The sequence below is a fragment of the Colletes gigas genome, unplaced genomic scaffold (assembly GCF_013123115.1).
Source record: "Colletes gigas isolate AHSC1104 unplaced genomic scaffold, ASM1312311v1 Colletes_gigas_Sc00003, whole genome shotgun sequence".
Classification (NCBI taxonomy): domain Eukaryota; kingdom Metazoa; phylum Arthropoda; class Insecta; order Hymenoptera; family Colletidae; genus Colletes; species Colletes gigas.
Genome location: NW_025106632.1, coordinates 7329531 through 7345213, shown reverse-complemented (window position 1 = coordinate 7345213; position 15683 = coordinate 7329531). Strand labels below are relative to the sequence as shown.

The following is a 15683-nucleotide window of genomic DNA, read 5'->3' as shown; positions in this document are numbered from 1 at the left end:
AAACGTTACGGGTAACGCGACTTTGGGCCTTGGAACTCGGCCACCGTAGGTCAATGGTCGGCAAACTTTAACCTTAGGTCCAAACGATAACAAGAGACGATGCTCGCCAAATTATCTCTATACGTACGAGCCGTTTTTTATTTTTTAATTGTACAAGTCCATCTTTTTTATAATTTTAAACGATAAAATTCACTCAACGAGGAGGCAACTTTGTGACTTTGTACTACAACAGAACTTCTTCTCTCCTGGTGTTTTACGTTTTCTTTTTCTATTTAGATATGGAAAACCTGATTCACGATATAATATAATTGTACTATTGTTCAATAAAATATTCTCAATGTTTGAAAGTTACATCATCCGTATAATTGTTCTCAAAGTTGTAGAAGCGTTTGAAATTTACTTTATTTTGAGATCAGTTTCATTGGTTCCTCTTATCCTCTAAACTTGTTTATCGATCAAAGTACCACTTGTCACGACAAAAGCTTCCAACCACCGAATTTTTTAAATCTCTGGCGATCAGCTTGTAGAATCGTGCTTTTCAACGATCAACCGCGGTGATGATCGTTTTGCAGAACCATTTGCAAAAAAGAGTTTTCAGAGAACTTGTAAAAGATGCGACGGGTGTCACTGGCCAAAACTGTTCGTCCCGTTTAGAACCAGCATTATCGGCGCGGCCGCCACGAAACATGTTATCGTCATGCTCTTTCATCGGCAGAATCATAAACCGTACGAGTATATACCCGGGCGTTTTGTATGTACATCGGAGAATCATTATAGGTTAGGTTTCAAACATCTGCTCCTCGGTAAAACTCCACGTCATGAAGCCGGTCCGGGTAGTGTCGTTCGTGTTCGAAGGAGCCGCGCCTCGATTCTTCTCCGTTCTTCTTTGTCTCCCTTTCGTCCTCCCCCCACCCCTGCCTCTCCTTTTTCCCTCTGCTCCTCTTCCTCGGAGCAAGTAGGAGTCGAGGATTCTCGGACACCCTGTATTTAGCATATTTCGATTTGCCCGAGATACACCGAGCCGTCCGCCTCGTCGACGTCCGGTGCCACGTGTGGCATGCTGCCTTTCAGACACGAAGGAGCGGATCGAGCCACATTCCGCGGTGGAGCCGGCCAAGGATGAAAGAAGAAGGAGCCGGGGGGATGTAATGCACTCTCCGTGGTGAAGAGGCCCAACCCGGGCCTCGCCGACGTCTCTCCGCTTTCTTTTCCGCTGCCTCTTCCTTCGGACGTGAAAGAAGAAGAGAGGAAGGACGAATCACCGAGGGAAGCAAAAGCAGAGGAAGAAGAAGAAGAAGAGAAGGAGGAGGAGGAGGAGTAGGGGTAGACGACGAAAAAGAATAAGTAGAGAAGGACGAACGAAAAGAAAGATGAAGGAGAAGAAGGAAGGTTAAGGCGGACGGGAGAAGAAGGTTGGGGGTGGCGACCTAAGAAGGTCAGAACATCGTATTTCTTGTGGCCCCGGCAAGAGTCAGCAGAGTCATTAAAAAGAAAAGTTCAGAGGGCATTGTGAGCGGCCGAAAGCCACGAAAAATGTGCCTCGAATTACCACGTCCCACCTCCTCCCCCGCGAGAAAGAAAAAACAGTCTTCTCTTTTTTTCTTTTTGGGGGATCGTATCGTTGTTCCCCGGGTGTCCTCGAGCCGATCGTGCCCCCCCGTTAAAACGCGAACGTCCCGTTTTCGATCCCCGGAATCGGCGCGAATCGTCGGGAGAGCACAGACGTCCCGCGAGTGATCGAGAAAGTCGTAAGTCAGCCCGAAGTTCTTCTTTCGTTGCGATCTCTCCCTCCGTAGCCGAGGGCACCTGTGTTACCCGAGGTATAACCCGACCATTACCGGGGAATGTTGCCCGAGGGCTAACCCTGGCCCTCGTGTAACCAACCATCGGGGCCCATGGGGTCCATCTTATCCCACTAGAGATTCCCTCCAGTCACGGACCAAGCAAGATCTTACGTCGTTCCGTCTCTCTTCCTCCCTGCCTCCGCTGACTCCTTTCATCCTCCTTTTTGTCCGTCTTCAACCCATTCCCTTTTTCTCTCTCGCTCTCTCTCGCTCGCTCTTTTTGTCGACTGCCACGCCCAGAACGAGCCTAGGCAACGTTCTTACTTTTTTACGAGCCTCGACAAAGATGCAGGAAAGAGAGCAAGATAGGGAAAATCGCGGTACCGCGTTCGCGTAAGGCCGAACCAATCAGTCACTCGCGTTGATCGCTCGAAACGCAGCGCGGCGTAATCGCGCGAAATGTAGTGCATTCGTTCGGTAGAGTAATTGAGGGAGACAGGTGGATAAATTCTTGTCCAAACGAGTAACAGTGCAAAGACGACGCAAAGTTGCCCTGGAATCTGGATAACTGACAGGAAGAGTACCTTCGTAACAACGAAATATAATTGGTCTACATATGTTCTCCGGCGTTGGCTCACGCTACGATACAGATTAGTGATTCTCTATCGGGGTCCGCAAATTACTATAAAGATATTATTTTCGTTCTAAATATTATATTTAAAAATAGTCATTTCATTTTAGACTATGATAAATCTTTCAATAAACTTTCTTGGTTAAACTGTATTCATAAGCTTTCAAATGTTGGCACAAGCGGTAGCCAAATATAATAATCAATTTCCTTGGAAAACTAGATTCTTCAGTCTAACATAAACTCTTATTTAATGGAGCATTCCAACCATGGAGTCTTCTCTTCCAGTAACGATAGGTCATGTTATTAGATGCAAATTGGATGAATATCCAATATATCCACTAACATCGAATGTTCTATTTTGACGCGAAACAGATGTCCAAGTAAGTTTGTTGGCGCATTTCTAGGCAATTCGCGTGGTATCGATATAACACAAACAATAGATATCAAATAGATATATACCTTAAGCAATATTGATACAGTAAAAAGAGTAAGTATCGTCGATAGATCAGGGAAATTTTGAAAAGTTTGATCCCAGTAGGAATAGTTACGTAACACGCTAGTTCTACGTGTACGTTGTCGTCCGTGACCTACGAACCCTGTGTCGTCCTCGTACCTTTCGTCGAAACAGGTCGACGCGAGCACGTAAATTTCCACTGCAAAAGCTATCGATGATTCAAAACAGCCATCGGTCCCATCGGCAGTCCAAGTGGAAATGGTCAGTATTAAGGTTACCGTGGATCGTCAAACGGTCGTAAAACGCTTAGACCCGGTTCGTGAAAGCGAAATGCCATTTACGTGCAAGTTGTTTCGCGATGACGGTACACGTTCCTCCGGAACGAACGAGGCTCGAGCCAAAACGGACGGCTCGCCGTAAAACGATCGGTATTCCTGGCAGAATCGCTCGGTTAATAAAAATAACGAATATCGTGGACACACGGTGACGTCACTGGCGCGTTACAAAGGAGAAATCACGCGATCCTGGCAACGAGGACGGATGCCAGCGGCTGACAGAACCGAGGAAAAGAATCGTGGCCGGGGATTCGCGCTTCGCGACGAGAAAAAACCGCGAAGGAACGATCCCAGTAAACCAGTCGGTTTCCCAGAAAAGAAACAATGTTCCCTATCCCTTCTCGTGGCGAAGCAATGTGCCGTAACGGTAATTACACCCGTAATCACCCCTGATTGCTGGAGAGAGGGCTCCTCCGGGTCTCCTCTGGCTTCGCGTTCGCTATCTTTTACACGAGTAGCGACGCGTACACCGCCTCTGCCAGCCTCGAACGAAACTCTTCGAAGAAAGGAACACTATGCAACTTAGGCTCGCTCTTAGGGCCCTCGCAACCCTGGAAAAAACACTCTTAATGGATAATAAGCGGAGCAGACCTTGGCTCTACCGAGATCACTCGGACGGGTTGAACTCTTCTAACTTGGAACGATACTATAAAAGTTATTTTGAAAGTTACATTTTTCCTCGATTACGTATACCATCTAGTAACTGTGACGTTTCATTTTTGAAACCCCGAAAATATGGGAAAAGTTATTATTGCCAGTTTAGATCAGTGGCAATATCGAAAAGAAGAGGTTTCGCTTATGTTAAGAGAATATGAAAAACTAGAAACATTTGAAACAGTTGTGGGTCATACGTGGCCCAACGTTTTAAAGAATTAAACTTAACGTCGAGTTTTTGGAAGTCTTCCGTAAAGTCTTTACACCGTGCTGTATTCCAAAGGAACCGTTATCGAAATCTATTATATTGGGCTGCAATTCGGTGCAGTGTATCGCGTTGTCCGGATTCCAACGCGTATAGAGAAATTTCCACGCGTTATTCCGCGTTCCCGTGGCTGGTAACGAAGCAGGTTGCGTTACGGAAGATAGATGGAGTTCCGTTGAACGGACCGAGGGGGATAAAATGTGGTTTCCACTAGCACCATCGCCATCGAGGAACGTTGGTACCAGCAGCGCCACCAACACCACTCCTCCACCGGAGGCCACTATCTGGAGCTCATCGCATATTTCATCCCGATCAAATTATTCCAAGGAACAAAACACGCCGGGTGCGTCGAAGTGAGAACGCGGCGCGCTGCGCCATTCGACGGACGGAGGCAGACGAGAGTCGATCGCCGCTAAGAACAACAGGAAGGAAAAAGGTGGACAGGGTAGTTAAAGAAGACGAGAATGTGAAAAAGGGAAAAGGACACGATCGCCCGACGGAAGACAGATTCGCTCACCGAACAGAGATAGGAGAAGATGGTAGGAGGGAGGAGAGGAGACGAAATTCCAGGCAAAGCCGCCGACTCCTAACCGATATATCGAGAGGTGAACCCTAAAACTGCCGGAGCAACGCGAGAACGCTCCTTCTTCCTGTACGTCCCCTTCTTCGACGTCCACGTTCTCATACCCCCCTCCCCCTCCCCCTTCCTCCTCCCGCCCCTCCCGCCCCTCCCTCATCGGGGTCCTCAGCATCAACATGCACGGGGCTTCATTAGCGTTCGCGTAATATAAATCAAACGACGACCCGTTTTAATTTATAAAACGCCATTACGCCTTATGAATGACCCATTCATGTGAGAGCCCTCGCTTCGTGGACACGTGTCCCCGTTGTTACGTCCACGAGAGTCGGAAAGGGAGAGCCCCGGGACGAAGAGAGACCATGGGAAGAAGAACGAGAGAGGCAGAGGATCGACGAGGACGGAGGAACGTCGAGGGAGAGAGAGAGAGAGAGAAAAAAAAGAAGAGAACGAAGGGCGAGAAGAAGGACGAGGACGACGAAACGAACGCGAGCGAGATCGTTCCGCGAAGGAATTTTCTCTGGTTGGTGAATCGATGGAACTCTGCGGTTCGATCGACGGCCGTGTACAACGGGGCGTGAAAAGAGAGAAACGAGACGATCGGTCGACGAAGAAAGGAAAACGGAGACGGACACGTTGGACGAGAGCAAAGGGCTTCGACGTTCGGCAATTGGCGCAGGAGAGAGGCTGCTTACGAGAATACCGGCGAAGGAGAAAGATCGGCATGCATAATGGAGGGGAAAGAAGGACGTTGAAGCCCTGTTGTGACGCAGCCTTAGCTTCATCGCGGTATACATATCCAGCGGACCTGCTGAGGCCCATTCTCTGCCGGCCGTCTCCTCTGCCCTTCCGCTTCTGAATCCCTCACGTTCTGGCCCTTGCCCCTCCAACCATGCTCGCTTCCACTCGCTCTGCCTCCGTCCCACGTCGACGATTCCTGTCCTCAGAGTTCTCCTTCTACATTCCTTGGGTCCCGAGTCGCCGTGCGGCGGAGACGCTTGGGCGGGAGGTGGAATACGAGAGGCCCTATACAAATCACCGGGCTACCGTCTTACCCGGGCTCATTCTTTCTCTACCGTTCTCGCTCTCTCCCCTCACCGTCCACCTACCTCTCCGTCCCTCCTCTTCTTTCTCTTCTCCTTTTATCCTTCCCCTCCCTCCATCGACGCTCGTTTCCTTTCTTTTCCTTTTATACGTATATCCCCGTCCTTCTCGATCGCGAGCCAGCCTATTATCTCTCTCATTTATCGTGTTCTCTCCCTCTTCTCCTTCGTCCGTGGTCCCACTCTCCGCGTTTTCGGGGCCCGGTCTCCTCCACCCTTCGTCTTTTCTATATAATACGCGCACGAGGGGTGTGTCGCTCTCTTCGTTCCACCGTCCGCGGGGTCGTTCCTTCCTCCTCCTAGCCCCCCGCCTCCCCCCTTGTGCACTTTCATGTTCCTTTTCGTCGGTTCCTTTTTCTCTTATTGCGAACAACACGCACCTCGACCCTCGGCCACGCACACGTACCACGCGTTGACGCCCAAAAAATTTGACGTTTCATATAAATTACTCGCGACGTCGCCCCGGACCCTGCCGCGTATCTGCGTTAGATGGCCCCGTTGATCGATCGAATCGTTCGGCGAAAGAACGAAAACAGATTCCTCTCCTACGAAGGGATCGTACGCGTTCCGATAGAATATTTCGAGAACTCGTCGATTTAAAATTCCATCGATCGCGTCGCGACGCGAAATATTGACCGGGGACAGCGTCGTCGGCAAAAGGTGCCTCGATCGCGAAACATTCGAGACGATTCCGAGAGGGTTGTAACCAAAGAACGTTTCGGCGGCTGCTCGCGCACCGCGCCGCCCGGGGCGATCTTTCTCGATATCTATTTTTAGTAAGAAGCGTCCAAGACCAGACGGTGGTGATTACAAAATTGCAGCAGCGATTGGTCCGTGTCATTTTACCGCCACAGGCATGGGGGTCGGGACAGGGAAGCCAAGAAGAAGAAGAAGAGGAGGAAGAACAAGACGAAGACGAGCCACGGACGTAGAAGAAGCACCAAGAGTAGTAATAAAAAAAAAAAAATCCTACGAGAAGAGGACGGGGGAAAAAGGACGAACAAGAGGCAACGACGGTAGTAACAATAACGTCACGAGGAAAAAGAGGACGATGCCGAAGAAAGAGCTACCTTGGCTAAGAAGGCCACCCATAGAAACGCGCAAGGCCGGAGGAACCTGTGGGCCCCGTCTTAGAAGGAAAACATGCGGGGAAATGGTCAGTGTCGCGGACGGGGTTGAAGAAGAAACCCTATGGAGCATCCACGGGGGTACGATTCCCGGACGTGGAGGGACACGGACACGAGCACGACGAGCACAGAGGCCGGCGGGCAGCGTTCGCGCAAACCGAGGCACGCATGCAGGGGTGTGAGACGGCTTTTTGTACTTGTTTTGGCTTTTCAGATGCATTTTTTTCCTGTCGTGGCATGGCTCGCGCGCCTCAAAACCCGCCAGCTCAGGCTCGCCGTGATGGGGCCCCGCTGGAATGTAGGTGGTAGGGGTCCCGCAGGGCCCTGCGAGGCCCAAGAAGGGTCTGCGCTGGTGGGGGTACCAGTCGGACCGGCTTGTCATGACTGGTGGGAAGGCAGAGTAGAGCGAGGGTAGTGGCGAGAGCGAGTATTCGGTGAAGGGAAGGGACGGTTCGCAACGGGCCAGAGGGCGAGGGAGAGGAAGAAGACCACAGTATGCAGAAAGATCTCAAGATTAGTCAAGAGTTTCAGACTCCTCAGGCTGATGTTTATGCAATTTCGCTCTCCTTTCTAATTCGTTCGTAGTTTACCGTCAACGTGTCTAGGACACTTTCTCCGCGGTTCGTGGATCCCGTCTGGTCTTTCGATCCGCCGCAAATAGAGTGTCGTCGTGCGTCGCGAGATCCCGAGCTATCGGTGAAAGTATACTTATCGCATCTATGGTCTCCCCTTTTTCCTATTTTAAGTTTCTAAACTAGCAAACATTGGGTAGTGATATTCGGAAATTGACGAGGATTAAATTCTGGGGATTTCTGACTCATACAAATTTTGGAACCCACGCTGGTTCATAGAACGAAATTTTCTCAATCGTGCCCGAGCCTGATCGCACGAACATATCAACATATAATAAAACCGAACCTTATAAGAAATAAAATACAACGATTGTCAGGCCTATCACTGGTTAAACAATTTGAAAAAAATCAAACAAGTTTTGTATCAACGACACAATAGCCTTGTAAAAGGAAAGGGAATTATCGAACGAGGAGAAGTTTACTATTTTTCATAAAATATTGCTTTAAGTTGTTGAGGACGACCTAATATTTCCTAGCAATTTTTCACCTCTGAAGCCAACTTTTACCATCCACGATGATCGACGTTGTCCCGTAGAATTTTTAACGCAACGAACAAATCGATTATTCTCGAATGAATTGGACGATTCTCTGTTCATGTGCCCCAGCCATCGTCAGCAATCGCGCTTGTGCCGCGTCTATCAATCGGCTGGGTTAACAACGGTCCCGTCACGAAATCGCGAGGGGAATTTTACGTCCGCGGCCGTGTCGAGGATTCGCGCTTTCGCGAAATGCAACACCTAATGACTCGCGTGAGCTTCGGTAATTCGATCTACTCCGAAAGGAAGTTTAAAAGTGGCGCGCCGTAATTCGAGGCGGATACGCTACCCCGCAAGTCATTCACGATGCTCACCGGCCCGTCCGACCGCATTTCGTCCGTTAAACGATGGATCGACGGAATTGGGACCGTCGTTCCACGAAGGGCGCGTTTAACGTTTTTAAAACACGTTCGGTTCCCGAAGGTATCTTTTCGACGTAGTCCCTGCGTCTTCCCTGACGCTCGACCCTGCTGGAAAGTCGAAACGCGTTTCATTTTCAATCCACGATTATAAAAATTTAATTAAACCGTACAATATTCGAAACATCCATAAAATATTGGATCACCTTGAACAGCATTTATTAATAGACAACGGATCTTCGTGCAAATTCCTAGAGGGTTGTCTCGACTCCTAAATGTAATAATTCGTATCTTGCTTAAAAATTTCCTATAAGTGTGTAAACATTATTAAATATGCAAAGCTACATGCACGAAGAACATTAAGGATTTACAGAATTCAAAGGTGGTTGTCTGTACATAATAATCGTCTAAAATAATAAATGAAAACTGACTACGACACTTCAAAATATATGTGTGAAATATAAAATAAAAATTATAGTAAACATTATTTGCTCCCGTGTTTTTCTTTAAGAGAATATCCCAGTACATTTTCCACGGCTGTTATATCGAAATCTTTATGGATTTTATAATTGCCGATATAATACGATACGCAATACATTTCGATTTGATATCTTTGCATTAAAGTTTATGATGGTTGACTTAGCACATTCCCAGAGTTAAATTCCATAAGTCTAGACCGGTTTTAGAATGATTTTGCATCACAGCAATTTATTTTCAACTCGAGGTTTTGATCGATGATCCAGCAAACCGAGACATTTTTTCCGCGCGTTATTTTCATCTGACGCCTGTTTTACTAACAAGTCATGTTTCCACTTTATCGTTTTATCGATGTTTAAGCCGGGGGTATTTATTCCTTATCAGATCTTCGCTCGTCGTTTAACAAAACTGGTAAGCAAACAGTTTACTTTATCGTAGAATCGACATGTACCGATTTTGATCGTGATAGCCTTTATTCGCTATTTGGACAGCCAATAGCACTTGACTTACGTGTTCTTGAAGGTGTCTGAATACGATTACAGGATTTTATAATAGCTGTGTCATCGACGAAGGTTGTATTTGTCATATTGGAACTGTTTGATACACTATATGTACCTGTATTGTTGCATTTAATTTAAAATTATATTTCCTAAAGATAGAATTTGATTATGTGATCAGACCATGCCAAAAGCTTGTTTGATATCGAGGAACGCTGCTGAGCAGAGTATGTGGGTTTATCGGATGGTTGGCCAAGGAAACCGAACCAATAGTTTGGCATAATTTTTCTCTCCTTAGAAGAACATTTTTCAACTATATGGACAGTACACCGTTTGAAAACGCGAACGAAGGATTGACAGAAGGGAGAAAGGTCGTTTACTCACCGGATAGTATTGCCAGACCGAATAGTTCGCAATCTCGCATGCCCTGCTGGCCAAGAAGCATGCATGTCTGCGCGTACACTTCTTTCACTCTCGACTTCGCCTGAAACGACACATCAGAAATGTTAGAAGATAAGAGAATTCTATTAAATTATTAAAATTTTACCGAGAAAAACATTTTAAATATCATTGCCCTAAAATTATCACCGTGTTAATAAGAAAGTTCTTAATTCTTCGCTCCTCTCTTACATCATTCTCTTAACACTTTGACTGCCACGACACTCATATATGGGTGACAGAACTTTTAACAGTGAAACTAGAACAATTAATTCTCAAGTTGGAATGTTAAAGAAAATAAATTTGAAAAGGCTTCGTAAATTTTAATGAGCTTACGAAAGTAACTACTACGACTACTTTTAAGTTGTGTAATTTGCAATTGTCTAAAATCAAAGTTTCAGTCACGTAAACAATTTTAAGATTTTACACTGGCAGTCAACGTGTTAAACAATAAATTTACCAAATCCTCCCGCTATGTTGACAATCCCGACGCTTTACACGAGCGTAGATTGAGAAAGTCTACCAGGTATTCTCAATAATAAAGTACATATTCGACATTAATGTCGCGCATTTCTACATTTCGCGCCATCGACAATTTCCCCGTTTCCTGCGTCGACGTTTCGTCGCATAAATTTCGATAGGTGTTAATATTGGATTTTATGTCCGCGTTTGCCTTCGTAAAAATCTGTCAAAAACCCGCGTAAAACGCATAAACGCTAATGCCGTTTACGCAAGGGATTCCGGTTTCTTTGGAATATGGGTTACCGACTTAAAGCTGCCCGGTGTGAACGGTACATAAATTTTAATTGCGCGTTGCCCTCTCGGATCGAGACGCGAATGGCGCAACGATCTTAAATGCCCGCGAATTTCCCGCGTTCAGATTCGACGGCTGGTAAATTTTCTTGACGATTTCACCGTGAATTCGTAATTACATAATGGGACCGATGTCGGGCAAGGGTTTCGACAGCGATACGATCTTATTTCGCGTACTCTATTACCGGTCACGTGCGTTCCGAGCCCCCTTCCAAGAGGAAATACAGTCGACTGAACTTGTACAGCCAATTACAGATAAAACATGATTCCGATTAAATCGAGTAACTTGGAAATATTAAAATAGAATTTATTTATTTCGTGCCAGGAACTTTGCATAATGTAAGAAACACCAACGCTTACGTTCTAGTAAGATGGTGTTTGATAAAGTGATTTACGTAAATGTAAATAGCTACTGTGGTTGCTAATACCCTTTCGAGTTGATGCAACCTCGGTAGAAACGTCGTTAGAAAATAAATTGAAAAGTCGGTGGTTCGTTGCTAATCGTACAATATAGTTTAAACGAGGGAGGAACGACTTTTGTTTTCGGAAAGTCGCACGACGCGTCGAAATTTCATCTGTTCGCGAGTAGGAACGTGCACGTTGGCATTCTGCAACGCGCGCGCGCGCGTGTAATAACAATGCGTGGATGAATGAATATTGCAAACGGTGAAAGCGTACCACATACCAAACTCGTTACAACCGTCTCGTAGCAGCTCGCAAACGTGGCTTTGGTTGGCCGTGTCATACGTCGATCAAAGTATGCTGCGGCTACCACACTCGAAATACACTTTCGCTTCCTCCGGTCGCGATAAAATTTAATATCGTTCGACTTGTGAAAACGACTCGTTGCTCGAAACGGATCGCGTAAATTTTTACTTCGGATTCTAGCAACGATGAATAAAACATAATAACGTGACTAATATCGACCAAAATGTAGAACGCTATTTGTTTCGCTCCGTTTATTGTAATTCGCTCGAAGAACGATGGGAATGCGTCGAATAAATTGTTTCGGAACGCGTCGGTAACAAACAACGAATTTGATAAAAAAACAGAGGAATGCTTAATTGCACGCTTAACATTATGCCGGGGAATAAATCCACGCCACAGGCCGATCGTTAATTACCGTTCACGCAAGGTGAACTTTTTTCGTTTGCTTCTTATCTAATCCCCCCCTTCTTTCTTAATTATCCTTGGTTAAAAAATCTCGAGGAAGAAGTTTCCGTCGTTCGTCGAGGAATCTCACTGGTAGCGATTATATTCTTGCCGCGGTACGCTCGATCATGCACAAGGAAATATAAGAATCTATTCCACGTGTTTCGACGTTCCAAAGTATACAGGAAAGCATGAGTAGGAGATTTATACGTGACGTTATTCATTTTTCTTATACAATAAACGCGATGTGCATGAAAAATTTACTCGACTTCAAATATTTTTAGTGTAACAGTATTAAAATGAATAGGTTACTGATCGAATTGACGCCAAAATATCGTTTCAAGATAATAAATTTCAAAATCTTTATTAGAGTATGACTTAATGAAAAGCAATTATTTCTTTTTAAAGAGTGTTAGAATATTAATAAGAAGTAGAATAGAATAGAATAAGAGTATAGAATATAATAAATTTTGAAACATTGATTTGCACGCTCCTTTTAAAGTCGTACAGAAGCCTTCTTTTTGTTTATCAAATAAAATATAATTTTGTTTACTCGTTCTTTATAAAGAATGAAAACAAAATGTTTACAACAAATTACTACAGAGATTAAAATGTACGAGTATTGCGTCAGAAGATACAGAACATCGAGAAATTAGAAAAAAAATCTATTTATTAGTGTCAAAAAAAAAAATCAAGGAAAACTTGTTCGTTCCAACAGGCATTATGCAAATCAAATCTAGCTTGTAACAGGCTATTTTACATGTCGGAGTATCTAAAAAAAAACACCTTTGAAATAAATATTAGCAAGTTATATATCAGATTTCGCTGAAGAGTATTAAAAAAAAAGTATTTATTTCAATAATAAAATGTATGAGTAAGTCGATCAAAGTGTGACTTTTTCTACATTTCTAACAAGCATAGAATTCATATGGAGGTTTGTTTGCTTCACTGGTGTTCGTTTCATGGTGATAGAAGAGCACTTGCATATAAATAATTGAATTTTAGAAGGAAATGATCATGCAACATCTTAATAAATAAAACGATGACGAATATGTGTTCCACAAGTCGTATAGGAGAATCTTTCGATTCTTTTTGCAAACAATTCTAGAAGAAGGCTTAAATATTGATCTTCCGGACGAAGATAATATCTTAACACTAGATTTATGGGAGTCATCAATTTGACGGATGTCAGATTCCATATTTAAAATTGCAGAACGCGTAAATATTATTTTTTAACAACTTACGTTGAATTTGTTCGATGCAATGAATACATATTCTAATTAAAAGAAAAATCGTATTTTAACCTTTTGACTGCGGCGCGTCCTAGGAAGAATCCATCAACATAGATGGCGCGATGGTCGCATGCCTGTCGCTGCGACTGGTGACCAAAAAAGTACCCGGAGATTTAAGAGACCATTCTTACGGTTTAAAAAAATAATAAATGCAAGTAAATTAAAATATCCAATTTTTACCCAATTCCATGTCGAATCAATTGGTAAAACAGTAAAAGGCGTTATAGTGAACAAAATGCAGAGGACGTAAATTTACGCTTTTCGTTAATAATTCAAAAACGAAGCTCCACGCGAAATTTTTGCAAAGGAAATTGTTGCTCAGAATTGTCTCAGCTACTTTTCCGGTTCTTACACTATTTACGGGACACCCTGTATATTGATAGACTTGTGAAAGAGTATATATACGCCTTTAGCAGTCAAAGGGTTAAGGTAATCGTCAACATGAAAGGTATCAATAAACATACGTGAGATCAATGCACGTAAATCTGGTGTTAAAAACAGACGAATCTTTCCCATTGTAGAAAGAGAATGAGAGGAAAGATCGCGATTCTCTTTCTTAACGGCGTACCGTGTGGCAGCTAGCTGACGATATACAACGGACCCATACACGGTAATCACGATTTAAGCACCGTATAATTATGGAAAAGTTTGCGGCGCAGCCGCAGTCATTGTTCCTTCTGCGCTCAATGAATTACAAATTAGATGGTAAGATGCGTGCACGCGAGTTCGCGCAACGGAGAGAAAAAAAAAACGACGAACACCCACGAATATTCAACTTGCAATTTGCTCAGCCTCGATTTCCTACCGTATAACCGAGCCTTTTTTCTTCTCGCCACGCGATTAAATTAGCTCGAAAGTCGGCACGAGCGACGCACAGCATCCCTTCGCGAGGAATTCGCAACAGCTCCGAAAGTAACAGATTTTTTAATTCTTTTCGAAGGAACCATTTTAAATTAGCTTTGTATTTCTGGAGGGACTTAAGGAAATATCTTTAAATTATTATTTTTTTAACATCACGGAAATTTACAAGGTTTACACTATTCAAATTCGAATTTTATTACTCCATTTCCCTTCATTCGTTATTACCACTGAAATGAACAGTTTGCTCGGGTTGATATGGACCACGGAGTTCGCTGGGCGTGGGTTAACGCGTTTCTGCGCAACGAGAGTGTACGAATCAACGAGGGAGCCTCTGCTTTAGCGACAAATGCGCGAACGTTTCCGTTTCGTCGGCAAAATCTCCCGGTTGTTCGTCCGCCGGCCGTAGCGAAAGAATTGTTCGATACGGCTAATAAAAGCCATATTATTTTACATGATTAGAAAGTTACCTGATGTAACACAAGCTATCCTGTTCCACGGAAACCGGTTGAAGTTCCGCTACAGTAGAGCATCGGAATCTATCTGGTGCGTACAAACGACCGGAGGAGAAAAAATCGAAGCAATAAAACCGCCGACGATCAAAAGAATCGAGAATCAAGGATGACGCAATTATAATGCAATTAACCGAAAAGAGCTATAAATAAAAAAAATTAAGATACTTTACTGCTGCTGAAATATTCGCAGCAATCTTCGATCTTTCGAAAAGTAAAGCTTTCTTCGCGGTACAGGTTCGCGAAAAGTTGGGAACAAAATAAATATTTATCACTCTGCTATACCAACGAATTGCTTGTCTCGAACTTGTAATGGAAATTCGCGTTTCACAACGTTTGTCTATAATTGTATGTTACGTACGAATTACGAAATTCGTAGCTGAAAATTCGTAAAGCTCGTTAAACGTTTCGTTCGCGGTGTTATTATAGTAGGGGTCTTTTCTTTCTCTGTATTTCTGGATCCTATTAATGGCGGTGGCGGTTTGAACGGGCGGTGAAAACGGTACAAACTAATCGAGACACCGTACGCGGAAACATTATTACAATTGCAGTATTTCAAGCGTTGTCCCGAAGGAAAAGGTCCCTCATAAATGCTCGGCGTGGAATGCGCGCGCCAAGGTAGTGGAACAATTTATCGCCTCGTATCGAATATTTCGAGTCGCTCGACGCATTCCGGCGCCGATCTTGTCCGCACCAAATCTCTACGGGCCACCATAAAATATCCGCTGGAACAGCCTGTCGGCTCAGATTTACGGTCGATCCTATCGGCGCGCATTTCACGATTCCGTCCCGGACGGCTACGGGATAGATTCGCAAGATTGACAAAAATATCTGTCCGAACGGATCTTACTCCCGGTGAGATTTACCACGCAGCCAACCCGGGCGGTTTACGGTCCAGAAAAATCGTTCGGAATAACCGAATTCATAATTAATGAGCTGCGGACATAAAGAATCTTAACCCGCCGTTTGGTAGCGTAGATCGACCACGGTTGTGACATTGTAAATATCGAAAAATATACAGGATATTCAAAAAAAACCATTCAATATATAGGATACATTGTACCGAGTAAAAAAGCTTTATTAATCATAGGTCGAAAGGTGAACCGTTTCTGAGATATAAACATTTTTGTTTGTTATTATCATAATTGACTTACTACTGAATTTTCGATGTTTGCAGAAGATTTTCC

The 15683-nt window shown here is 44.3% G+C and overlaps 1 protein-coding gene across 1 annotated transcript in view; it reads right to left on the bottom strand.

Annotated features, from left to right (window-relative positions):
- Positions 1-15683, bottom strand: part of LOC122404924 (protein expanded-like) — a 94331-nt gene that overhangs the window by 21661 nt on the left and 56987 nt on the right. The window contains exon 4 of the mRNA XM_043409315.1: positions 9816-9915. Coding sequence (XP_043265250.1) covers positions 9816-9915 — 100 coding nt within the window. The remainder of the gene's footprint in view (positions 1-9815; positions 9916-15683) is intronic.